The sequence below is a fragment of the Leguminivora glycinivorella genome, chromosome 10 (assembly GCF_023078275.1).
Source record: "Leguminivora glycinivorella isolate SPB_JAAS2020 chromosome 10, LegGlyc_1.1, whole genome shotgun sequence".
NCBI lineage: Eukaryota > Metazoa > Arthropoda > Insecta > Lepidoptera > Tortricidae > Leguminivora > Leguminivora glycinivorella.
Window position 1 is genome coordinate 18,144,392 of NC_062980.1, and position 26,290 is coordinate 18,170,681.

The following is a 26,290-nucleotide window of genomic DNA, read 5'->3' on the forward strand; positions in this document are numbered from 1 at the left end:
TTGTGAGACCTAAAGTCAAGATAAAGTTAGTTTCGATAGCACATACTCCTGAGCCCGTATACGGATAGCGTTAAGAGCTGGTTCCATGGACGTTACACCGTTCGACGTGTGTTGGTCACATTGGTTAGATTATAATTGTGTCGCTTAACTTCAAAAGTGGGTAAATCTATTAAGGTTGATTATCTTTAAGATCATATTATATTTTTTATATAATCAACCTTATAGCAGAATGGATTTACCCACTTTTGAAGTTAAGCGACACTAATTAGTCTATAGACCACCAATTTTTTGTATTTTCTTCAGTGGATTTTTCAACAACAATTTTCAAACGCATTTGTTTTTAAATTACATTTTGATTGTTTTGTAAAGGCTTTCAGCACCTATAATTCTTCAAAATTGACTTAAATTGAATGCAACCACAAAATCATGACGAACAAAACCAAAGTGCCTACTATCAGTTTGTATAATCAACACAGGTATTTTCCTCATAATTTGACATGTCACGTCATATTATAAGGCAAGTAGCTCACCGTTTCCTTGCTCTAATAATCAACCAATAGTATCACGGCGTCAAACGGTAGTCCCCGGGCCAGCCCTAGGGTAGGCAGGGTAGGTAGGACAGGTGACTCGCTCGCCACAGCGTGGCTGGGCCGCCAGTTCCCTGCTCGAGCAGGCGACGCGCTGTCACAACGACTGTTGTTGGATTGACGGCCCCCTGTCTCATATTATTACCTACCATATGTTAGCAAGGACTCGCTGTAAGAAACAAGATTCGTTAATGTTATTCTGCCTTGAAACCATTTTTTTCTTAAGCATTTCCATTATGAAGTTGTGATGTTTGCCTAATCTTGTAGAATTTTGACTATTTTACCGAATAAATGCGCTGGAATTTGATATTTTTATGTTTTATTTAAATTCCTACAACCTGAGTTTGTATAAAATAAATACAGATCCCAAAGGTGTCATGCTCCCTAGCCAACTCACTGAACTATTTTAGAGCTAAGGTGGATCTGCTGGGGAGCATGACAATCCTAAAGTTGATTCCTTTTTGACCGCCATTTATACCTTAAAAAAACGCTCAACGGTCTTTTATAGCTGCATTAGGGCGCAATTACACTGCGTCGGACACCTAATGGAAAGTATGAGGTTGACAGGCAACAGACATTGTTTCATGCTGTCGAACGACTGTGTAATTGCTGATTTACAATGCCTTTTTAGGTATTTTTGGCGGCCAGAAATACGGTTTAGACAAGGATCTTACGAGAAAGTGTTTGATACTTATCATATCAGTGATATCATATCATATTTTGATATGATATCACCATAACTGGGAAAACTTTTTCATCCAAGTTTGGTTAAAAACTAAGAAGGAAATTTTATGAACATAGGTTACTGAGAAAGAATAAATGAAATATAAATTGTATTAAGTAGCCGTATATTGTTAAAGGTCTGGTCTGTACACATAACACGTTTATATAATAACTAGAGCTAAAAACTACACTGTTAGAAGACTGATAACACTAAAGTACATGGATTACAACAAGATTTCATATTGTATACAACTAATATCACCATTAAATAAATTGTTTCACCCAATAAACATTTGGTACAAAATTCACAACAGACAAAAAGTCATAAAGTAACCGAATGATTTCTATAAAATAATTTGACAACAAATGTTTAACTTTTATGGCAACTTTTATAAATTATATATAATAAGTATATAATCGATTACGTAAATAGGGAAGCATAACTCGTCAGCCAATCAGAGCAGATTATGAATAAAATGGCGGCGACCTGGCCAATCAACTTCGGGACCCTGCGCTGACGTCATCACCCTTTATATTGTAGCGTTCGAACCGCTGTCATTATCCTGATTTTTAAAAACCATTCTGGACTATACTAAGTCACTTTGGGCCCTTTTTCCGCCAAAGATGTGAACTGGCGCTTGCGGCTATAGCCATAGCCCAATATAGACCTGAGACGTGGGCGGCATTCAAAGTTTTAACTAGTTTTAAAACGCAGTCGGCTACCTGAGCAATTGGAACTCGCCACTCGCTGCTCTTACACGCTACTTACGGCTCTGTGTGCGGAAATATACACCTAGGATAATGACAAAGGTGTGAACGCTCGAATATTACTCATAAAACTCTTCAGTTCAAAGCGTAAGCTAAGCTAATCAGCAGTTACATTATATTGGTCTGACGTAATAGTTCAAGGCTAGTTTCATTAAAAAACTACAAAATTTGAGCTTCTCCAGATCACAATAGATTAATTAGTACTGTTACATGTCGCTAATCACTGGGTACATCAGTGCAGTGCAAATATACTGAAGGTAATATAAACTGCTTAAGAATTCGTAGTAATACAAACGTTGCTCTTACATTTTCTAAAACTAAGCAACTTCCCGATATGTACCTCTCCGCCTATGAATCTTCTGACAGTGAGAAATGTAGTCACTAGTACTAGTACTTTCGGATTAAAATTTTAAAATGCACACGAGCAAAGAACTGCTCAGAAAACGACCCTAAGTTTAGCGACAAACTTTTGACTATCAGAAGACTTATTGCAATCGTACAAATTCATAAGATAAGCTACGAAAAAAATCACAACCCTCCTACTAAGTGTATAACACCCTTGGCACTTTCGTTACTTTTGGTGTTATCGTATAAGACTAGCAAAGGTTGCATCTCAATACTTTTAAATACTCGTTATTTCGTAAAAAGAGGATACAAAATTGAATCACACCACAACTATACCTAACATAGACTTTGCATAGTACACATTTGAATAATATATCGTGTAACAGTTTAAGACTCAACTAGATGGCGTTGGAAGTTGCTGTATATTTTGTTAGATTTTTAAGTGTCAAATGTACAATTTGACAGTTCAGCAGACAGAGTAGCATTTAGTTAGCTGTAAAAATCTGTACGATATATTTTTCAACTGCGCACTTGTGCCTTGTCTATGATACCTAAGACAAGAGGTAGACTAGTTATACCAATAGTAACACTTATCATAATATAAATCTTGATATGAAACTTATTGCCCTGACTACCTCTACCTCTAAGGTAGTCTACACGTATACTTACAAATAAATGCACCAATACAACCACAAATAACTACTATAAACGCACGTAGGTACAAGAGACTTTCAGAAGGAATTATTTCAACAGTTCAAGTATAACATCTCAAGTACGGTCAGCCAAGAAAGTGGTTTAGCACTTTTCGACTCTTTAAACACATATGGTCGAAAAGTGGTAAACCACTTTTTTGGCTGACTGTACCTACTCAGGTTATTTCAAATCTAAACATTCAAGATTTAATCTAACTAATCTACCTCTGCCCTAACCCGAAGCCGTAAACAGGATTCTATCATTTATTGGCAACAACAATGGAAAAGTAAAACTGTAACGCGACAGTTTCGAACGAAAAGTCACGTGATCATTTCGATAGGTGATTCCAATCAACGAGTGTCATCTTGCCTACGGCCTCTGTAGCTACTCTTTATCCTAAACGATCAGGGGAAGGCGTAATGTTCCTAAAGACGTCTAGCGCGGGAGACACCGAGCGCATGAGGTCGGGGCACGGCGTGTTGGTCCGCGTCATGCTCTCGAAGCGCTCCCGCATCGCGGCCACGTGACCCGCTATCACACACTCTTTCTCTTTCTTATCTTCCTCCTTCTCTACTGGCTCTTCTGGTACTTTATCTGCCCCCTCCAAGTCAGAAAGCAAAGACACTTCAGACGAAGCGGTGTAATACATCTCACTTTCGTGAGGTCGCTCGTCAGAAGTCACTTCCTCTTCGATCTGCCCCGGTAAAGACATGGTAGAATCACTCCATCTCTCTACTGAACCTTCGTGTTTGACCACTATCTCCGGACTCACTATTTCAGACCTGGATGAAGGGTCACTCCATCTGTCTTGAGTCTCCACTTTCGCTTTTTGCACGAATTCTGGACTCACTATTTCCGATCTCGACGACGGATCACTCCATCTGTCTTGCGTCTCGGCTTTGGCTTTCTGCAAAATTTCCTCCTGACACGCTGCTTCTTTCGTCATGTCACATAACCTATCGTGCGTTTTTCGTTCCAATTCTGAACTCTCTAACCTCGACTCACTCCATCTATCTCGTTCAGTATTCTGAACTTCCGTCGGCGGATCTCTCCAAGTCTCCGCAGTATAAGTCGTAGTCGAACTCACGACTACATCCTCGGGAGTGGCCACCTCTAACCTAGAGACAGACTGCCGCCACGTTTCGTATTGTAATGCTCGACTTTCTTAAATATAATGTCGCTCGGATCCGCCGTCTCCACCTGACAGGCTACGTACCAATCGGGGTCGCTCTCGACTTCCTCGAGGACCGTCTCCTCGGGGATAGTCTCCTCGGTGACGAGCGCGTCGACCAGATCGACGCTGCCGGATTGCGAGCAGCTGTCGAAAGTTTCGTCGTCGTAGCTGGAAGTCTTCATCGTGTCGCAGAGCTTGTTGATGGCGTCGACGACGTCGCGCAGGTCGCTGACGTCCTCCGAGGGCATGGTGACCTCCTCGATGGGGAGGAGGTTCCTGTCCTTGTTGGCGGCGAGGGTGTTGGCGGGGCAGAGGAGGGCGTGGGCGACGGAGAGCAAGGCGTGCGCGGGGTGGGCGTCGGGGACGAGGTGCGCGGTGGTGGCGGACGGGGGGGCGGGCGCCCCCCGCGCTCGCTAGCAGGCGCTGGACGTGTGCGACCAGCCCGCCAGCCCCACGCCCAGCGGCGGCGGCGGCGCCGGCGCCTTGCTCGACAGCGGGCCCCGAGCTGCGTATTGACATATCGTAAGTATTCGGAATGGCACAGTTGGTAAGTACCGACAAACTGAATAGCCGGAGTTTACGACCTAATAAAACAATATTTACACAAATTATAATTGAGCGATTTGAAAAAATCAAAGGACTCCGTCGTGTCCCGATTCGATTTCATTCACAGTTAAGATATTCAGTTTTTCAATAAATACCCATTAAATAAAATTGACAAATAATAATTCAGATAAAACACAGAATTTAATAACTTTTTTATAAAGGCAGCGGCCATCAAATAGGTGCATAGAAAATCATAAAAAAAAATAAACGCGATATTTATCTAACTTTCGAAAGCCCTACTTACAAGTACAGTTGTTTATTTCATCTCGTTTGATTTTAAACCAAAACCATTGTTATCAAAAACATTTTAATGCACGATGATTTTTCTCAAAATTTATAATAATATGTATGATACACAATTTCTTACATAATTATATTTGATGGCAACTTACCTACATATCACTAAGAGCAATTCGGAATACACAAGCTTTTAATAAACATTATGTACATTTGTTATTGTCTTATCACAATCCAGTAATGAAATATAAAACCAAACTATGAATTATTTAGTTACTTATATCTCACAAATGTGCAATTCCCGAAAAGTTTATACATTTGTATCACGTCTCCGATTTTGATAAAAATTGGTAGACTGATAGTCCGTGATGCTGAGCAAGATCAACTAGGTTTCCCAAAATGTCTTATGTAGTTTGTATGAAACCTTCCTTTTTTGTTACCAGATTTCTATACATTTTCGGTAACAAAAAAGGAAAGTTTCATACAATCAACTTAGGACATTTTGGGAAACCTAGTGGATCTTGCTCAGCATCATGGACTCTATCCGCTTACCAATTTTTATCCAAATCGGAGACGTGATCAAAATGTACAAACAAACTTATCGGGAATTGCTGAAATTTGGTTGAACATATATTTCTGCGCAATTTTTCAAAGCTCTCCTAAGTAGAGGCACAAGAATATTGCCAAACCATTTAGGTACGAGAAAATTTAACTTTTATCATTTTTATCATTTAATAAAGTTTCCAATTTTCACACAATGTCGCTGTGCATAAACTTATGCCAAATGAACAATTATGGATATTTATTAGTCTATTCAATGTACCTGTTAGCCTAGTAAGAGTAGTAAGACCCAGGACAATTTTTGATTTTGAATTTGGAACTTTATTTTATTTCTATAAGAGTTCAACACTTACAAGTACGCCAGGACTTACAAGGATAGTTATTAACAAAATAACCTAGGGATATTATTTTTGGGGGCGTACTGAGCTATGGAACGTCTCGCCATTGTAAGGGTATAAAAAGTAGAATATTCCTTGTGCTTTTTCTTCAATATTTCGACCAAAGTGTTCTCATGCGAACATGCCGTGCGACGGTGCAAACATGCCATGCGCGTGCAAATGTGAAATGAGCACTAAGTAGTAGCGTTTTCACGTTGTTTCTACAATATTATTAGTATTTTGAGAATTTATAAGTCTGATTAAAAAAAACGTGAAAACATCTTAAAAATTCAACGTATAAAAACGATGCGAAAATATAAGAGATCGCTTCTATAAGTTTGAAGTCATTCTCAACTACTGACTGTAAAAAGCAAAGCACAATGCAAAATGAGCCCTAATAAAATAAATACGGAAACTAAGACTACCATGCTCTAAGAAAGGAATGAAACTTACCCATCGACATGCTGTTCGCATTCTGCGGACCACAACACTTACGTACGATACGACATACAACGGATACGTAGCTAGGCGACGCGACGACTATCGCTCAAATGTATATCATACTTATTATATATAACTTTGCCATATTGATGTTTTGGAATATAATGAATTAAGTTTAAAAATTAGGGTCCCTTTAAATGTGATTCTTGATTACGCTCCATTTTGTGAGCATACATGATTGGAATCGTTTCTATGGTTAGGAATATATGGTTATTTATTATAAATAGTGCGTGGGTATTTTTTACAAAAGAGTCCTGAGATTATTTTTTTTTAATTTCGTTCGAACACTATAAATTATTTAAATAAGATATTAAATCAAACCACAATAAATAAATTGTTCTTGTACCTTCAAATGAAAATATAGCAATATCTATATGTAATTATGTCAGAATCATGAAAGGAACAGACACGAAATAAGCGTCAACGAAAATGTTAGGTTGAATGAAATACATGATAACTCTTCAATAATAATTACTCTTTTATTTAAAAATAATAATGTAAATAATTATTAAGCATCGTACCACATAACTGAATCACAATACCTGTTGCTTCTCAGTACAAAAAGCTTTAAAGGTTGCTTCATTTCTTAACTGTATAAATAAAAAAGGTTATGTAATTGTTATAACCAATTTTCTCGTTAAAAACCCGCTGAACTTTATATAGTACAAATTAAAGACAACGTAACCTGTTGTGCTTTATACAGTACAAATTAAACATCAACATTTTTTATAAAAATAAAAATAAAGATTTTCAATATTATCACGATTTTATGATACCAAAGAATCAAATTAACAAATCCTATTTAAAATCGGGTTCGATCGAAAGATATCGCCAATAGCATTATTACGCCAGTTAAAAAAGGCGGCAACCTTCGGAACTAAAATTATAATGTGAATAACTTCAAGCCGTCAACAATTACACAAATTCGCAGTACATGGCACCTCACTATTAAAATAATAGATCACAAAGGACATACGTATTTTTAACATTCCTAATAAAAGAGGGTAATCGCTAGTAAACTGATTATCGTATACTTTTATACTTTGGAACCGAACTTAATATAATAATTTGGTACATCTGATGAAAATAGCATATTTCACTATAAAACTTTTTTTTTTTTTTTCATTAGGACGGATAAATTAATACTGAAACTTTGATAGTTGTTAAAAACTTTAAAAGGCATTCATGTAGAAAAATGATTTTTGCAAGTTGACTACTTATAACAAAATTAAATAGAAGAAACTTTTGGGTACCAAAATAACAAATTCAATTAAAGTATAAGATTTCAGATATTCAAGAAAGGAAAATTACAAGGAATATAATGACATAAAAATTATATTGATTTACTAGCGATTGCCTCTCAGCCGGGAGAATACTTTGCGTTACAGCGACTAAACTACATATACATACGATTAATATAATGACTCAACGTAAACATAATGTTAAACATCTACATATTCATTAAGAAAAATAATTTACTCTACCTTAACAAAAACTTATTAACAAATATATGTTTGGTCTGAAATGACTGAATTTTGAGGCCAATGGAACCATACTCCCGTGAGGTTAATTTGAAACTTGAATGATCAGTGAAACACTCAGTGGTTGTGAAATGTTTGAAACGTGGATGAAAGTGAAAACACTTTGTGAAAAACGCAAATTCAATTCAGACTTTGAAATAAATGCAATTTTTAAACATGGGAGTTTCATCTTTACTTAAAAAAATAAAGTTATGAGCAATAGGGATACTTAAATTGAAATACTTTAAAAATATTCATACTGCCCAAGTGCAAAAGTAAAAATTATTCGAAAACTATTATCCCTCAGACATGCATCGTGCATAGAAGCATTTCTGACCGTTACAAGACATTGACAAATAATTATTATATATTTTCTCAAATTCTGATTAAGATTTAAATATAGAAATATTATTTTATCATAAATTAGTTGTCAATAAGTCACTAGTAAGAAATGCCTCGCTTTTGGTATGTAACGGATAACGATATAAAATGACTCTTATTTCTAACTACATACGACCTAATTATTATGTCAACACATGACTTGTACCTATTGCACTTACTGTATAGTATGTACCATGTACATAATAATACTAATTTGATACCTACGCAAATGTGCGTATATAAACGAAATGGAATAATTCTAGGCAGTTCAAGTTAAATAATAGTAATACAATAAAATTAATCATTTTATGCTTATATAAAACGTCTTCTCTTAGTAAGTGCACTTTGTATAACAACAACTCTCCTAAACAACTTTTGGTCTAAAACTAACTACTTTTTTTGACGTTACGTCTTGACTTCTGCAATTTTTAACATTGTTGCAGAGGTAAGGTATCATTTTCGCTAACTGTGTTCGATTTCACTACTTGTATTACTTATAAATTGACATAATTTAAAAATATAAGCAGTACGTGAATGCCACTGAACTCTATTATGAAATATTTAAATGCGGGGCCCAACAACAATTTGTATTGACCCAATTATGCCCAATAGGTACCGAATGTACTATATGAAGTACAAATTATGTTTTAAAGAAAAATTGATAAAATAAATTTCTCCTCAATGACAAATGAGGGCAATGAGGCAAGGATTTGTTAATGTAAATACAGGTTTACGAATGTAACAAAATGTTATGCAAAATGTACACGACAATTACTATGCACAATAGAATTCAGTGGTTCATATTCCTGTCATAATAAGATTTAAGAATAATAAAAATGCCTTTAGGTTTTGGCACGGGATGCACCTTGTGTGTACGTTTTACTTTCACTAATATAACCATTGTATTTTTAGATGAGGGTCAATTTTTATTTAACTATTCGATTCTTCGTCAGGCTTTGATAAAATGTATAAAGTTTGAAGGGGATAGGCATAAAGATTAAAAATATATACATGATTTTTTGGTATATTTCTCTCAGTTTATGTTTGAAGGCGTACGGTGAATTTGGCCTATAATGTGCTTTTAAAGAATTATCAAATTGTATCGAAATCGAATAATAAAACAAATTAGTCATGTTTGGTATAAGGTGGCCAGTTATTGGCAATATACCTTAGTTTAAAACTTTTTTATTATTAGATTTATTAGTGAAAGTAAAAGAGGACAGTCAAGAGCGACACACGCACACACAAGCCGCACCACGTATACACCAGTCGCTTGTCATCACCCAAGCCGGATCTAGGGTAGAGCGAGTGAAGCGGCCGTTCTAGACGCCAAATCTTGGAAATTATAAAAAAATGATGGAGTCACAGTATAAGGACGACTCAGTAGTTAATCTCCCGCGATCAATATTTGGCTCTCTCGCACGCGCCGCGTGACCTTGGCAGCGCCACGCAGCGCGGCGCGTACTGACGCGACCGGCATCATCCGGTTCCGCATGTACCTACTCTCTGCACCTCGCTCGCGCAGGGCGCTACTCAAGGACAAACCGCGCGGCTCAAAATGTATTAGAACAATTATTACTGAGTCGTCCTTATACTGTGGTAGAGTTCTTCCGCGCGTAAGAAGTCAAACTTCGTGCTGTGGAAATGAAAATAGGAGGATTTCAAAATTTGAGTTGGAAACACTGAGCGTTAAACGTTTAACGCATGACTGTTGGAAGTCGCATTAGATTCACTTTAACAGTGTGTGGAGTCCCTTCGCGCGGAAGAAGTGAAACTTCGTAATGTCTCTGACTCTCAATAGTCTTTTACAACTCTAAAGTTATTTTAGTCGTTTTTATTTTTTGTATCAGTTTGTATTTTTTTTTTCGCAATGTTTAATTTTTAATTTAAAGTAGCTTTTTAATTTTGTCAAATCCATATTATTTATTGTAATGTTGACATATAAAAGTGCCCCTGTGGCCTACTCACTGAATAAATTATTTTGATTTTTGTGGAAATGAAAATAGGAAGGGGTATTTCAAAATTCGAGTTGTTAGACTTAAACTGTGCGTTTTTTATTTTTATTTGAGGTAAACGTTTAACGCTGTCAGTTGAAGTCGCATTAGAAGTTCCACTTCAAAAACCCTAAAAAGCATCCTCGTTTTCGAATTTAGTACAAAAAGGGCTATCTCCATCTCGCTGTACCCTGGTTGAGCGGTCGGGCCGGCGGCGATCACGCATACTTACCAGCGGCGGTGGCGCTGGAGTAGCCCTTGACGATGCGCAGGAAGGGGTCGGGGGGCGGGAAGCGGTGCGGCGCGTGGAACAGCTCGGCGAAGCGCGCCTCCAGCTCGGGCAGCCGCACCGACGACCCGCGCACCGGCGGCGGCGGCGCTGGCGTCTCGTCGTGGATAGAACTCTGGGGAGTGAAGGTTCATTCGTTATTTGGCTTTAAAAAAGGCTTTTGTAGACAAGTTTTTAGGTTGTTAGACCTAAAAGGGTAAATATTTTAGCCTTATTTTAACGTCCCCATGTCGGGTTAAGAATTTCACCACCCCTTTCCTCCCGTGGGTGTCGTAGAAGTCGACTGTGGGATATGGGTTAAATTGTGGTGTAGGCGAGAGGTTGGCAACCTGTCACTGCAATGTCACAATTCGGATTTCTTTCAACCCCTGTTTGCCAAGAGTGGCACTGAAATTTAGTAGTTCATGTCCTCTGCCTACCCCTTTACGGGATACGGGCGTGATTATATGTCTGCATGTATGTATGTTATTTCAACGTTTACAAAAAATAGTACATTGTGTATTAAGAGCGGAAAGTGAAGGATTATTATTAGGATGGAGTGTGGGGGTATCGGCTGCGTCAGGAAGGCGTTACGCTTTAGCAGTGGCCACACGCCAGGCGGCCGCACACCTCGGAGTGTTCGATATATACCCACAGGTACAGTGGATGACACACGTGTTTGCCTGTGGTGCGGACAGCAGAATCGGCAGCGGTGGCGTCTGCGTGAGTGACGCGTCACGTGCAGTGATACATTACACCAGGCATCGAAGTGTTCACTGTTTACGCCATACCTACTGTTCATTGGCCGCGACATCTTAGCAGATGATCGTTGCAGTGATTTTATTGTGTGGTGCCGGTACATCGTGTTTTTATGGCTCAGCAGTCCGATGGCAGCCCGACACCTTTTGCCATATCTGTCACAGGTGAAACGCGAGTCAAGAGGAGGAGGAGCTCTGGAATGGCGCCTTTTTTGCTTTAGGTTGTCGAGCCGGCCAACCGGCCATACCTATTACAGTGGAGAACGCTAGACTCACGTGTTGCCTATGGTGCGGCGGTGGGGGCGGCGGGTGCGTGAGCGAGGCGTGGCGCGCGGGCGGCGGCGGCGGCGCGCCCGGCGGCGGGGGCGGGGGCGCGCCCGGCGGCGGCGGCGGACACACGCCGGGCGGCCGCAGGCCTCGGGGCGCTCGCATTGTGCCTACACACGTAAATATTCATTCATGAGAACAGTACAAAGGCGAACTTATCCCTTTGATGGGAGTAAATATTCATTCATGAGCGTTTCCTTTTTTTTACTTTTTTTTTTTGATTTTAAGAATTATAAAAAGTACCTACTCAGAATCACAAGCACTTTCTATCTCAATAGGAGACAAAAAGTGTCCCAGAATGTCCATACATTTTTGTTACTTTCCTCATTTGTTACTACCCCTCACGACAACCCAAACCCTCAAACCCACCCACCAGTTTAGGGGTTAAACGGCGAAACACGGCATTACTCATCCGGCGTTTATACAAAATTAATTTTATCCAAATTACCCTCATAATATTTCCATAAATGAACCTACCCTCGAGTACATATCTCACAATAGTAACAAAATAAGAAAAAACATATGGAACAAATTGTTATCTATTACAATTCAAAAACTAGTAATTCTTAGTAGAAGAAATAACATAAAAATCCAAAATATCACATTTTAAAAAAGTGCAAAAAAAATGCTCTAACACAAAGCAAACTAAAACATTAATAATTATTTGTCTCTCCAATTTTAAAAATTTTAGTAAATGTCTTACCGAAATGTGAAGCCGGATTCTTGGTCCCGATAGGCGGGTTGGCGGGCGGTAGCTGCGGCGGCCGCGACCCGACCGGCGACGGTGGCGACACCGGTGGTGATCTGTAACGATAAATTGTTTCTGTAAGGCGGCTTAAGATCCTTGAGAACGCCTGAAGTTTTCCGTAAACATATAAACAGAACGACTCTAGTACCTTCTAAGATCCTGACCAATTATCCGATTAAGGTCCGGTTGCATCAAACCGTCTGTCACCGTTAAAGCGTTCGTAAAATTTTATTTTATAGGAAGTTTCATAGACGTCTGCTGCTTGACGATGATGTGTCTGTCAAATGTGGTTGATGCAAGTGACCCTTAGAATTTGGAACTTCTACAAGAAATCACTGCTCGAATTTAATTTTGTACTTGTACCAGGACCAAGCTGGGTCTTACAAGGATAACAACTAAACGAAGGGTTATAAACCACCTAAGCTAAAGTATAACAGAAATAGAGTACGTAAGTAAGTATCACTCTATCACGTAAGGTGTTCAGGAAGATTCTGGGACCCGTGAAAAGAGACGATGGCAGTTGGAGAATCCGAAAAAATGCCGAAATTGAACATCTTATAGGTATAGCCGAACCGAATATAATAGGTGAGACCAAGGCACATCGTCTCCGCTGGCTTGGCCATCTTATAAGGATGGGTGAGGATCGGGCAGTCAAGAGAGCCTATCTGGGTTGTCCAACTGGACGCCGTCCCGCTGGCCATCCTAGATATCGTTGGGCAGATAGAGTGGAAGCAGATCTCCGTGAACTCGGCGTTAACGAGGGCTGGCGAGAGGTCGCTCTGGACCGCGTAAAGTGGCGTGCTCTTGTGTTGGAGGCCAAGACTCACTTTGGGTCGTCGCGCCAACAAAGTAAGTAAAGTAAGTAAGTAAGTACATTTCACGAGCACTTTTTTCATGACCCTAATTATATTTCCACTCAGCATACAGTCCTAGTTCAGTAGTATCACATTGGAGTGTTTAACGGTTAAATATGGCACCAATAACCTAACCTCATAGACAAGTAGGAAAATGTATAATTTATGTACAGATTAAATTAACTTACACGATTGTAACAACGGTTTAACTATTGTGCTGAAATACTATAAAACAATATATTAAAACACTAAAAATATATACTAAAATTCCACGACACGACCGAATCGGATGTGTTATTGATAAACTTGATAAAGTATAAAATCTCATTGATAATTCACAAGCCGTAAGAGAGATTACATAAGATCCAAAATAATGTGAACAACTCTGTTTGACAGCTCAAGAACGTTTGATAACTCAAGAAATGCGAGGAGAAAACTACTTGGCAGCCGCGATGTGAATTTCGTTTCGGCGAACTGTAGCTGATTCCAGGCCGCTCGGACAAGTTAAAGATCAGTTAAGTCATGCAAAATTGTCTTACCTAGGTACTCTTATGCTTTTACGCTCTTTCCGTCATCTTCCCATTCGGTTTGCCGTGGCTTATCCGGGGCCGCTCGATCAAGTTAGAGGCTGACTACAAGGACAATGGATATCTTCAGTCAAGTATAACGAAGTTCTCTCACCTGGGGACCCTCATACTCTGCGCTCTTCCAGCCATTTTCCCACCATTGATATTGAGTTTCTTAGGTGGCGGGCTAGGCCGTCCGGGGGTTGGCCGGCGGCCGCGGCGCGAGGTTCGGCTTGCCGTGGCTAATCCAGGGCCGCACGGATAAGTTAGAAAGCGACTACAAGGACAAAGGGATACCTTCAGTAAAGTCATACAAAATTGTCTCACCTGGGAACCCTCATGCTTTGCGCTCTTCCAGCCATTTTCCCACCATTGATATTAAGTTTCTTGGGTGGCGGGCTAGGCCGTCCGGGGGTTGGCCGGCGGCCGCGGCGCGAGGTTCGGCTTGCCGTGGCTAATCCAGGGCCGCACGGATAAGTTAGAAAGCGACTACAAGGACAAAGGGATACCTTCAGTAAAGTCATACAAAATTGTCTCACCTGGGGACCCTCATACTCTGCGCTCTTCCAGCCATTTTCCCACCATTGATATTAAGTTTCTTGGGTGGCGGGCTAGGCCGGTCCGGGGGGTTGGCCGGCGGCCGCGGCGCAAGGTTCGGCTTGCCGTGGCTTATCCGGGGCCGCTCGGATAAATCGGAGGTGGAGAGAGACGCGCACGGAGTCGGGGTTGTGGGGGCTGAGGTTAGGGACGACATGCTGCCTCCTGAAACATACAAACACTGGTAAAAATATAGGATCTTGAACGAAGATATCATTTGTTTACCTTAGTACCAATTGTTCTACATATATAAACCATTTTAAATAAAACACTGGGACAAATAGTTGCTCATCACACAAATTCACTTATTTTTACCGACTGCGCCAGACCGGTCGTCAAAATAAATCAGAATAAATATGGAATTAACTGTTGCCTTCGGTATTTCCGAGCCAATACGACCTTTAAACCTTCAAGAAAATAGCGTAGACCTCCAATCCTTCTGGTGTTTCGGGTGTCCATGGGCGGCAGTGATCGCTTACCATGAGGCGACCTGTCTGCTCGATTGCTTCCTATCGTATAAAAAAATCAAAAGAATCTGAAGATTTGAACTACTTACATACAAAGGATTCGAACAAGAATTGAATTCCTAAGGTACATTCATGGACGCTCTTTGCAAGTCACATCACAACTCAAAACATCTGTTTGAGCAAACTATGTAATCCCTTGGTTTTGCCTTTATTACCACACTGCTATGGAGTATGGAGTCTTGACCTTCCTCACCTAGGGCAGCAGGGATAGTTGAATGCAGGGCACTCTGTTACGATGCAGCGTGGAGGCGACTGGCGTTTGCATGTTCTGGACTAGCTCCGCCAAACCACTTACTGCTACTGCTATGGAGTGTTGTCCTTACCTAGGGCAGCAGGGGTAGTTGAATGCAGCGCACTCTTGTTACGTAGAGGCGACTGGCGTTTGCATGTTCTGGACTAGCTCCGCCAAGCCGCCAGTTCATAACGATGTATGTGATGATCCCATGGTTTTCTTCTTCACTTACTGCTACTGCTATGGAGTGTTGTCCTTACCTAGGGCAGCAGGGGTGGTTGAATGCAGGGCACTCTTGTTGCGATGCAGCGTGGAGGCGACTGGCGTTTGCATGTTCTGGACTCGCTCCGCCACGCCGCCGGTTAGCACCGAGTCTGATGAGCTCTGGAAAAAAGAGAATCCTGGTTCAAATTACGCCTCGTAGTTTACATAGTATACCTTATACTATGAGATAAACCGGGGTATTTTGTTGGATAAAAATTTTGTTTGGATAGATGTGATATTTTGCCATTTACTGAGTGCCACCTTTTTTTTTGATTACCCAGGGGGAATCCGTTATGGATCCCACTGGCCCGGGAGAGCCAAGTGGGTATGTCCGACTCCCACGGACTAAACCCCCTGGGGTGTTCCGACGCTCGCCTTCGGCGGGGTTTCGGGACCACGGTTGTAGACTACCGTTGCCCCGCCAGCGTTGCCCTTGCGGGCCTGGCGAACTCCTGGTTCTTACTGAAAATTAGGGTCGCGGAGTGGGCCATGCGGCTCACGCCGAGACAGCCAGCTGACCTTTTAGCGCAATCCACTAGACATTATGTACAATTAGATTAAGCTAGATATAAGTATGTGTATTTTGTGCTAATAATAGTTATTTGTTATACAAGGGGGCAATATTGTATTTTAACGCCGAGTGTGGAATTGAAAAACGAGCAAGTGAAAGGATTCTATAGTTGAACCACGAGCGAAGCGAGTAATCCTGAACTTGCGAGTTTTTTAACACACGAGAAGTAAAATACATTTGCACCCGAGTGTAACACAAAACTTTTCCCCTCACTATAGCGAGGAAACTACAACGCAAAAAATGAGTTTATCACTGCTTCTAGTAGTTCCACAGGTGGTAAATCATCTTTATTACTAGATTCACCTACTTTTGTCAATTTTAAAGCAGTTAATTTGACTTTATTCAAGGTCAAATTACTTTACCCACTAGTGGATAAAATGCGTTTTTACCCGCTGGTATTAAAGGACAAAACACGTGTTTCCGAGCTAGTGAGGGGAAAACGTCTTTTCTTTCTTTCTGATAGTGTTTTTCTGTCGCTGCAAATTATGTGCAGTGTGCATAAATAATAAATATTATATTGGGTTGGTAAGAAAGTAATGAGCGATCGATTGAATTCCACATAAAATTTTTGAGAGAGTTCTAGAATCTTCTATGGTCGAAAGTATATAAAGGGCGAGTCGCACAGTTTCTCGTCAGTCATTCACTAGCTGTCGCCGAGCTAATATAAGGAAGAAAATGGACGAATTAAAAGTGCATGTAAGGCATTGCTTACTATATGAATTTCAGTCTGGCCATTCAGCCGCCGAAGCAGTGCGTAATATATGTCAGCGTGTTGCTCCTGAAGTTGTGTCTGAGGCCACGGCGAAACGATGGTTCCAGCGGTTTCGTAGTGGCGACTTTTCATTATCAGATCAACCTAAGTCTGGTCGACCGGTGAAGATTGATGTAGCCAAATTAAAAACCTTAATTGAAGGAGATCCGAGGCTAACGAGTCGTACTCTTGCTACCGAGTTAGGCTGCTCTCATGTCACCATAGAAACACATTTACACGAGTTGGGAAAAAACTACAAATACAGTGTTTGGATACCGCACGCACTTGATAGAGATCAACTAAACCGCCGTGCCGATATCTGCATACAACTTCTGTCTTTTCGCCGCACATTCAACTGGTTGGACCATCTTATCACTGGAGATGAAAAATGGGTCTTATATATAAATCACACACGCAAACGTCAGTGGCTAGCTCCAAACGAAAAAGGAATAGAGGCACCAAAAACAGAGCCTCACCCGAAAAAAGTTATGCTGTCCGTTTGGTGGGATATTCATGGTATTATTCACTGGGAACTCCTACCAAGTGGAATGACTGTTACCGCATCAGTATACTGTAATCAGCTTGAAAATTTAAACCAAAATATCTGTCAGAATCGTCCACAGCATGCTAAAGTTTTTTTCTTACACGACAATGCTCGCCCACATATTGCAAAAGTGACTCGGCTAAAGCTATTGGAACTAGGTTGGAAAGTGATACCTCATCCACCGTACTCTCCAGACTTGGCACCTACGGATTACGCATTGTTCAGATCGCTAAGCAATGCCTTGAATGAAAAAAAGTTCGATGATCAAGCCCATCTACGACAGTACATAGCTGAGTTTTTTGAATCTAAACCTAAGAACTTCTTCGCCGATGCTATTCATTCTTTACCAGAACGATGGAGACAAGTAGTAGATAACAAAGGCCGTTATATTTTTGATAAATGATTAAAATAATAAATTAAATAAAAATTACAATATTGGTTATGATTCGCTCATTACTTTCTTACCAACCCAATAGATCATTCTTACACAGATTGACTGAGCCCCGCGGTAAGCTCAAGATGGCTTGTGTTGCAGGTACTCAGACAACGATATATATAATATACAAATCCATACTAATATTATAAATGGGAAAGTGTGTGTGTCTGTTTGTTTGTCCGTCTTTCACGGCAAAACGGAGCGACCAATTGACATGATTTTTTTAGGTGGAGATTGGTGAAGGGATGGAGAGTGACATAGGCTACTTTTTGTATCTTTCTAACGCGAGCGAAGCCGCGAGCAAAAGCTAGTACTTATATACATAGAAAACATCCATGGCTCATCACACAAATAAATGCCCTTACCGGGATTCGAATCCGGGACCGCGGCGTAGCAGGCAGTGTCACTACGCGCTAGGCCAGACCGGTCGTTTACAATGATGATGATGACAATGATGAATATGATGATTCATAAAGGAAAGTAAATCCAGCGACATCGGTCAAGATTGCAGTTACGAGATAACCTCAACGGTGACTAACATGTTTATTTATATGACGTGTCAATTATGACTCAGTTTGTTTACTAATAATCACTATTACTTATATTACGGTTCTACACCTAGGCCACAGTATAATAAAGAGTACTATCGTACAGTATGGCCACTTCCGCTCACCGCTGAAAGTGCCGCCCACCCCCTCTCGGTTACCTCACAGTTACTGCCTGTTAAAAACGCGAACAGTCGACCTGTCATATTTCACTCATACAAGCATAGTACTCGTTCACCTAGACGAGCTTAGATTGTGTGCTAGGAACGCGCCTCTTTTTCATATATTTGATCGTCAGTGTCCGAGGTGTGCCTAGACGATAGTGTTTACAGACCCAACGAAAAAAATATAATTTTAATACATTTTTGTAGGGTTAGAAAAAGGGTATCTAAACGAACGTTAGAACCACTGTTAAAAATATTAACTATATATATTATAGGTAAGAAATATTTGAAATCAAAATAAAATACAATATAACCTGTAACTTATTCAAAACTCTAAAGAGAAGCTCATGCAAATAAATTGTCCTTCATGAAAAACATTAGTCCGTTTTCACATTATCCGATCCGACATTGGATGTCGGACGGATTTCAATTGAAAAAATCCAAGATGGCGCCTGTAATGTATGGGATAACGGTCCTACATCCGATATCGGATCGGATAATGTGGAAACTGGAATCGCACTTAGGCTGCAATTAGTAGTACAATTAGGGACTCCTGTAGTTTTTTTTTTTTTACTTTTTTTCTTTATCTATCAAGTATAGCTTTTCGCGCAATCATACCATGATATGAAAGACATTTGGTTTTAATCAATAGTAGCAAAACAATGGTATTTTGCTTGGTAATAAGCGTGCTGGTAATACCACTAAATACGATATACGGAAGTGTACCAAGGTGATTGATATTATGTTTATGTGCTTTTAGCATGGTGCTTGTGTTACTACTAACTTTAATAAACTAACCACAAAATTAAAATTTTGAAAAATCCCCCGACCGCGACATAGTAGACCGATTTTCATGAAACATGGCTAAGAGTCCCGACTAACTCAGCTCAGCTTTCAAACAAAAACTAATTCTAAATCGGTTCATCCGTTCGGGAGCTACGATGCCACAGATAGACAGACAGACAGACACGACAAACTTATAACACCCCTTCATTTTTGCGTCGGGGGTTAAAAATTAAAATTGTCACAATATATCGCAGCTACCGAGATGCCCAAAAAATCCGGACACACACTTACAATAGAGGCATGTTCAGATATTTGTGAGTGCCTTGTCCGTTCGATATATTTGATGTCGACTATACTGTATGGCTTATTTAAAAATTCTACAAAACTAAAGGACAAAAACAAATAGCCTCACGTATGTTTCAGTGTACCGCCGGCCCTTGTTTGAGACATTTCGGACACCGTCCTTGTCGAGTGACCTAACGATTGATTGGGCTGACCTAATTGAGGGCGATACTTCGTGTACTTGCTGACCTTTGGAGTAGCTTATGTCATTGTTATACGATTTACAAATAGTAGGAAAACTGTGTGAACGATACACGCGTTATTCAATTTTGAGGAGCTTGAAAGTTATTTGAAGAGCTGGGGCCCATTTCTCGAAGGTACAAGTTACAATTTACACGTGGTTGTCAATGTCCAAGGCTCCAAGCCCTTTAGCTACTAATCCCTGAATTTGAAGTAGACGCTAGGTTTTAGTTGTACGAAAGCAACTGTCATGTCACCTGAGCAACCTGCAAGGCAAAACTACGACCTTGTTCGGGTTAGTCCTGTTTCCTCCAGATGTATAATAATACAAATCTTGTATATAAAATACAAAATATTTGTGTGTTATTCTGGTTATTCCTTATCATTGAAAATAGAAACATAAGATCACTTGCTCTTCACAATAGCAATAGTGATCTGTTTCATATCCTGAATACCAACAATTGAATCGAGATTTTCTATTGCTTATGTATATAAATGTATATAAACAATGTATCTAAGGTCAGTGACAAGTCATGACCATGAGTCATGATGACTCACGATGATAATTGGTAGGCTTCGAAGGTACCTAAGGATGCAATGATACAACGTTTGAGTCATGAGGTAAAGTGTGCCAAGTTTTCAAAATAGGAACTGAGGGTCAAATCGAAGGGTAACGAAAACCACAAGGAAGGACAAATTTCAACCGTTTAGTAGTAAGGCCGTGGTTGCCAATAATTTATAACGTAAATTGTTGATTGTTGCTAAGTTTTTTTTTTTGGGATAGGAGGCAAACGAGCAGACAGGTCGCCTGATGGTAAGCGATCACCGCCGCCCATGGACACCCGAGTAATAAGAGTGACTGCTTGAGTAGATAATTGAGTAGATAATTCGAGATGTACAAGACTTTATTGCACAAATTTACAAAAAAAGAGTACAAATGGCGGACTTAACGCCTTGAGGAATTCTCTACCAGTCAACCATTGGGCTAAACAGAAAGCTTAGTTAGTGGTATTATAATTGCGAAAGTATGTATGCAAAACGGAAGGACGAATTGTGAATTTTAAGTGGACATAGTTCAAGGAATAGAGAGTGACATGGGCTATTTATTGTCTCTTTCTATCCGGCCACTGCCATAAAATGGGGGGGGGGGTTCCCTAAAAATTTGTAAGGAGCATTCCGCAATTTTCGAATTTGACGCGAGCAAACCCGTGGGCAAAAGCTAGTAGACTATAGGACACTTTTGGTACTCGTAGTATGTGTCATTTCCATACTTCCATGAAAAGGATAAGTCATAAGAAACACACGAACCTAACTATTAAACGTAGAAATTAATTGTCATATATACGTCATAGTCAGAGAAAAATATCGCAACATTAGACAAAGCAATGCCCGCGACTTCATCCGCGTGGAGTCCCTCGAAGAAAAAATACTTCGTAATGTGGAAACAACCTGAAAAAACCCCCGCGCTTCCGATTTTTGAAACATGTCTAAGAAACTCCCGACACAAACACAGACAACTAAAGACAGTTCATCCGTTCGGGAGCAGACGGACAGACAGACAGACATGTCAAACTTATAACACCCCGTCGTTTTTGTGTCGGGGGTTAAAAATAGGAAGGGGTATTTCAAAATTCGAGTTGGCAACACTGAGCGTTGAAGGTTTAACGCTTTCAGTAGGAAGTCGCATTAGAAGTTTCACTTCAAAATATCGAAATATTTTTTACTGACTTGAATATGATAAAATCAAAAGCTTTCAGTTAACTGAGATTATATCATCAAAATTTACTTTAATAAGCGAAACCAGTACTGTACAAGGTTAATTTCCAAGTAAAAGTTGACTTGAAATGTCAATATTCAATTTAATAGCCCGAGAACTGGCTTATGTATTCATATGACAAACTGCATTCATATTACATCTGTAATTATCAGGGAGCGTACTTTTCGTGCCGATGACATCAATTTGACGTCACGCTCCATATAGGGTGATCACAAATTGTTTTATTGTAAATTGTTAATCATTAGTCATTAATCATTTTAAGTTATGAATTTCTTTGCATGGTAATGAATGCAAGAAGGATGGTGTGCTTTACGTTAGAGATGAATTCTCTTTTCTAATACGTATTTATTGTAATGTGTTGTTAACAATACTATTTAATTAAATTTATGTATAAAAATATATATATTCACGTTTCACATTTCAAGTAGGTAGGTATTATTTATGCCACATGTAAATGGACTACTGTATTTGAAGTAATTTGTACACGATTAAAATGATTGACGACTAATGATTAATAATTTACAATAAAACTATTTGGGACCACCCTATACGGAGCGTGACGTCAGATTAATGTCATCGGCATGAAAAGTACGCTCCCTGGAAATTTTATATTATTCACAATCATTCATATAAGCGGTTTGTAAAAGAGTTCCAATAAATGTCAGATTTTCGTTGAAATTTGACGTATAAGATGGTATTTCCACACTGCAGAGTTAGCTTAGTCAGCTGATTAACAATACATTGTACCCAGGAACTTATTCATTAGGAACTAAGCCTTGCATAACTAAGTACATTTGTAAAGTACATATTTGGTAATCTGACGAATGCAGGGAAAACCTTGCTAGTATGTATACAGCGTGTGTATTCCTTACGGGCGAATATATTAATTAACGATTAGTTTCGGACCTAAGGATCCTAAATCCTAACTCACATGGTTTTTTTTTACATGAGATATTTTTTTTTCATACATAATAAAGCACGCAATGTATTATGTCCACACCAATTAACGCACCTACCTAAACGTCATTACGACATGACGTTTATACCATGTCAAATTAAGTTGGACGGCGTACAATGCTGTTTGGCCAGATTAAAAAAAAACTTAATTTTTAACAATTTTTAACAAAAAGATTATCCTATACGATTTGTATGATCAGATATATATAACTGGATACACTATTCACCCGTATGGAATCCACACGCTGTATTATGGTAAACGCGCATACGATATTCAATTATGTTTTTACAATAAAAAGAAGTTTTTTTTTAACTAAAGCTATGACCTTAAGGGTCCCACTGACATATTAGTAGGTACTCCGGACAGTATCGGAGTGTCAGTTAGGGAAAAGTGACAGCGCCGATAACTGACAAGCAGTACAAGTACATATGAGTATAGGACTATAGACCGGTGCATGTGAACATACACGTTGCCAACGTAATTCTCAGGTCATACATCCATACTTAATATTATAAATGGGAAAGTGTGTGTCTGTTTGTTTGTCCGTCTTTCACGGCAAATCGGTGCGACAAATTGACTTGATTTTTTAAGTGGAGATATTTGGAGGGATGGAGAGTGACATAGGCTACTTTTGTCTCTTTCTAACGCGAGCGAAGCCGCGGGCTAAAGCTTAAAATATATACATATTTACAACTGCGACTGTGTTAAACTCATAACTGGCCAAGTCATTATCCTAATTTCTTAAGCGAGGACTCAAACGATTAAAAGTGTCGAAATGAGTCAGAATGTTAACAACTTAAATTCGGGTGAAGACATCTGTTTTAGAGATAGTCGTTAAACAACAAAGTTATATCATCATTATCAACAATGATGAAAATAACTAATGTATCAGATAAGATAAGAACAATGCAAAAGTAACGATCTTATACAAAAAATATTTTACTGAAAACAAATTAAGATTTTTGTTACTTGGACTTAGTCGAATCAAATTATAGCCTTATATTATAATTTTAGTGGTGTTCACCTTAACTGTTCAAACCCTTTAACTGTTCAAGCACTTATTCACTCAACTCCAAGTCCAAGATAATCGAGCTCATAGATAGCGTTTTGAATTCGTTTGCCTCCAGATAACTAAATTACCTACACTTAAGTATATACATTTATTTTGATACGAGTTATAGTTTCCAAGCTATGGTCAACCAAAGTTTAGTAAAAATATGCGCTTAGCAGAAATAAGACATTTGATATCCAAGAAACAATAATATTTATTATTTTTTCACAAGATATGCATTTTTTATGGAATAGGAGGCCAACAAGCAGACAGATTGCCTGATGGTAAGCGATCACTGCCGCCCGTGGAGGTTGGAGGTGCGTTGCCGACCTTTAAGATAGGTGTACGCTCTTTTCTTTATCGATCCGGAAATACCGCAGGCGACAATTCATTCTACAGTTTAGCTGTGCGAGGCAGGAAGTTTCTGGAGAAACGCACAGTTGAGGACTGCCAGCCATCTAAATTATGAAGATGGAAATGTTGTTGCGTAGGGCGATGGCGGAAAGAGGCGGTAGGGTTTAATCCGAACAATTCCTCGGAGCACTCCCCGTTATAAATGCGATAGAAAATGCAGAGCGAGGTTATCTATATCTCTACGCAGCGCAAAGGAGTCAAGCCGATCAGAGATATGCTGGCAGTTGACAATTCGCATCGCTCGTCGTTGGATGCGGTCCAGAGGAGAAGCTGGTACTGAGGTGGCTCTGCCCATAGATGAGAACAGTACTCCATGTGTGGGCGAACTTGCGCCTTATAGAGCTGAAGGCCGGTGTGAAATACTGTCTCGATCTATTGAGCCCAAGGATTCCTATACTGACTATGGCAGTGAGGGGAGTGCTCTCAAAACAGGCTGGATTTATTTAGAATTATTATCTAAGCAACATCAATATCGTCATCATTATGTTCTAAAGATTTGTTGAAGCAATAAGGCCCTGGTAATGTTTGCACATAGCGGAACAACGCACTCCATCTTTGACACATCCACATCTTTTTCCGCAGCCTTTTTTGCAGCTTCATGATACTATTTTCAGTATCGACTGTGGAGCTGGTGAGTTTGTGGTATAATTGGGAGATAAAAAGTTAGTGTTTCTTTTCCAGCCCCAGTTTTCTGGATTCAATGTGTTTCCCTCGCCATAATTGAACTTAATGAAAAGTACGCACTTAATGCTGATCAGCTCTACAAACACTCTACAAAGCTCAAGTCCGATCCTGTATGGAGTATTGCAGCCACCTGTGGGACGGCTCAGCCAAATACCAACTCGCTGCTTTAGACTCAGTGGAGCGCAGAGCCAGGAGGATGATTGGCGACAAGAAGCTAACGGTCAAGCTACAGTCTTTGGCCCATCGGCGAAAAGTTGCCAGTCTGTCGGTGTTTTACAGGTTGTACTTCGGGGAGTGTGCTCAAGAGCTACACGAGCCTATTCCACCGTCCCTATTCTACCATCGGACTCTTAGACGCACGGGCGGTCTCCATCCTTACTTGGTAGATATTCCGCGAATTCGCACGAAGCGCTTTGATTCTTCTTTTCTTATGCGCACTGCCAAGGAGTGGAATTCCTAGCCGGCGGCTATATTTCCGAGCTCATATAAGGTTGCCACCTTCAAATCAAGAGTGAACAGGCATCTTCTGGGCGAGCTCACTCCATCGTAAGCCACGTCTTTGCCTTTGGCTAGTCTGTGGCCAAGACTAAGTCTATTTATAAAAAAGAAGCTGCATCTGATGAAGGTGGTAACTTTGCTTAATGTTATCGTATTGTTATTTAAACAAACGTATTTGTTGAAGTGAACGTATCGTAACTCGTTAATAGTTTTTTTTGGTTTACTTAGCCCCATACAAGGCGAGAATATATCTTTCTGCTGCTTCTGCAACTTGCACATGTGAGGCATCAGGATTATTGAAAATGTTTATTATGTCTTGCAAGTCGATCTTTTTACCAAGCTGAATAGACTGAACTTTTCTATTGCCGTAGAACGCTGAAGTAGTATCGCATCCACTTACGGCATGCAGAAAGAGGATTGATTTCCTGCAATCCTTGACCACATCACCTTCTATTAGGCTTCGGGTGCTATACAATTTCTTTTTTATCTTGGCCCCCTTTCAACAAGAATATAGGTATTCTTGTGTAGTGGAGTAAGACCCAGCAAAAGAACCAACAGATCTGTATCATATGTGGTGTTTTATGTTTAAAGGGTCTACATGCTTTAAGTTCTATAAGGAACCTTTAGGCTGTAAAGTCACACGAAAAGTTGTCGTAACTGAATAATAGATGGCGCTGCATTCGAAATTGTTGACTGATAACTCTATACCATACACTTGATGACGGCAACGTCGCAAATCCCAAACGGAATTAGCGCGCAAGTATTTAAATTGGGATTATTTGCTGGATATTCATTTTTAGTCAACTTTGATGCACCATAGCTTGGAAATTATAACTCGTATTAAAATGGATGTTAATACTTATTTGTAGGGAATTTATTGACGAACAATTTAGTCCTTAGTCATTTTGCCCTAGCTCGTATAGTTTTCCTGAAAATTGAGAAAATCTGTAAAACGGGACACTTTTCAAGGGGGGAGGGGGG

The 26,290-nt window shown here is 39.8% G+C and overlaps 1 protein-coding gene across 3 annotated transcripts in view; it reads right to left on the reverse strand.

Annotated features, from left to right (window-relative positions):
* Positions 1-1,418: 1,418 nt before the first annotated feature.
* LOC125230061 (WAS/WASL-interacting protein family member 2-like) overlaps positions 1,419-26,290 on the reverse strand; it is a 55,697-nt gene continuing 30,825 nt past the window's right edge. For 2 of the 3 annotated variants that reach the window (XM_048135054.1, XM_048135056.1), the window contains 5 exons: positions 15,605-15,728; positions 14,528-14,750; positions 12,524-12,624; positions 10,700-10,871; positions 1,419-4,795 (listed from right to left, as the gene is read on the reverse strand). In XM_048135054.1, coding sequence (XP_047991011.1) covers positions 4,282-4,795; positions 10,700-10,871; positions 12,524-12,624; positions 14,528-14,750; positions 15,605-15,728 — 1,134 coding nt within the window. In that variant the 3' untranslated portion in view covers positions 1,419-4,281. Of the gene's footprint in view, positions 4,796-10,699; positions 10,872-11,769; positions 11,931-12,523; positions 12,625-14,527; positions 14,751-15,604; positions 15,729-26,290 lie in introns of all 3 variants that reach the window. The other variant, XM_048135055.1, reaches the window with a different exon arrangement.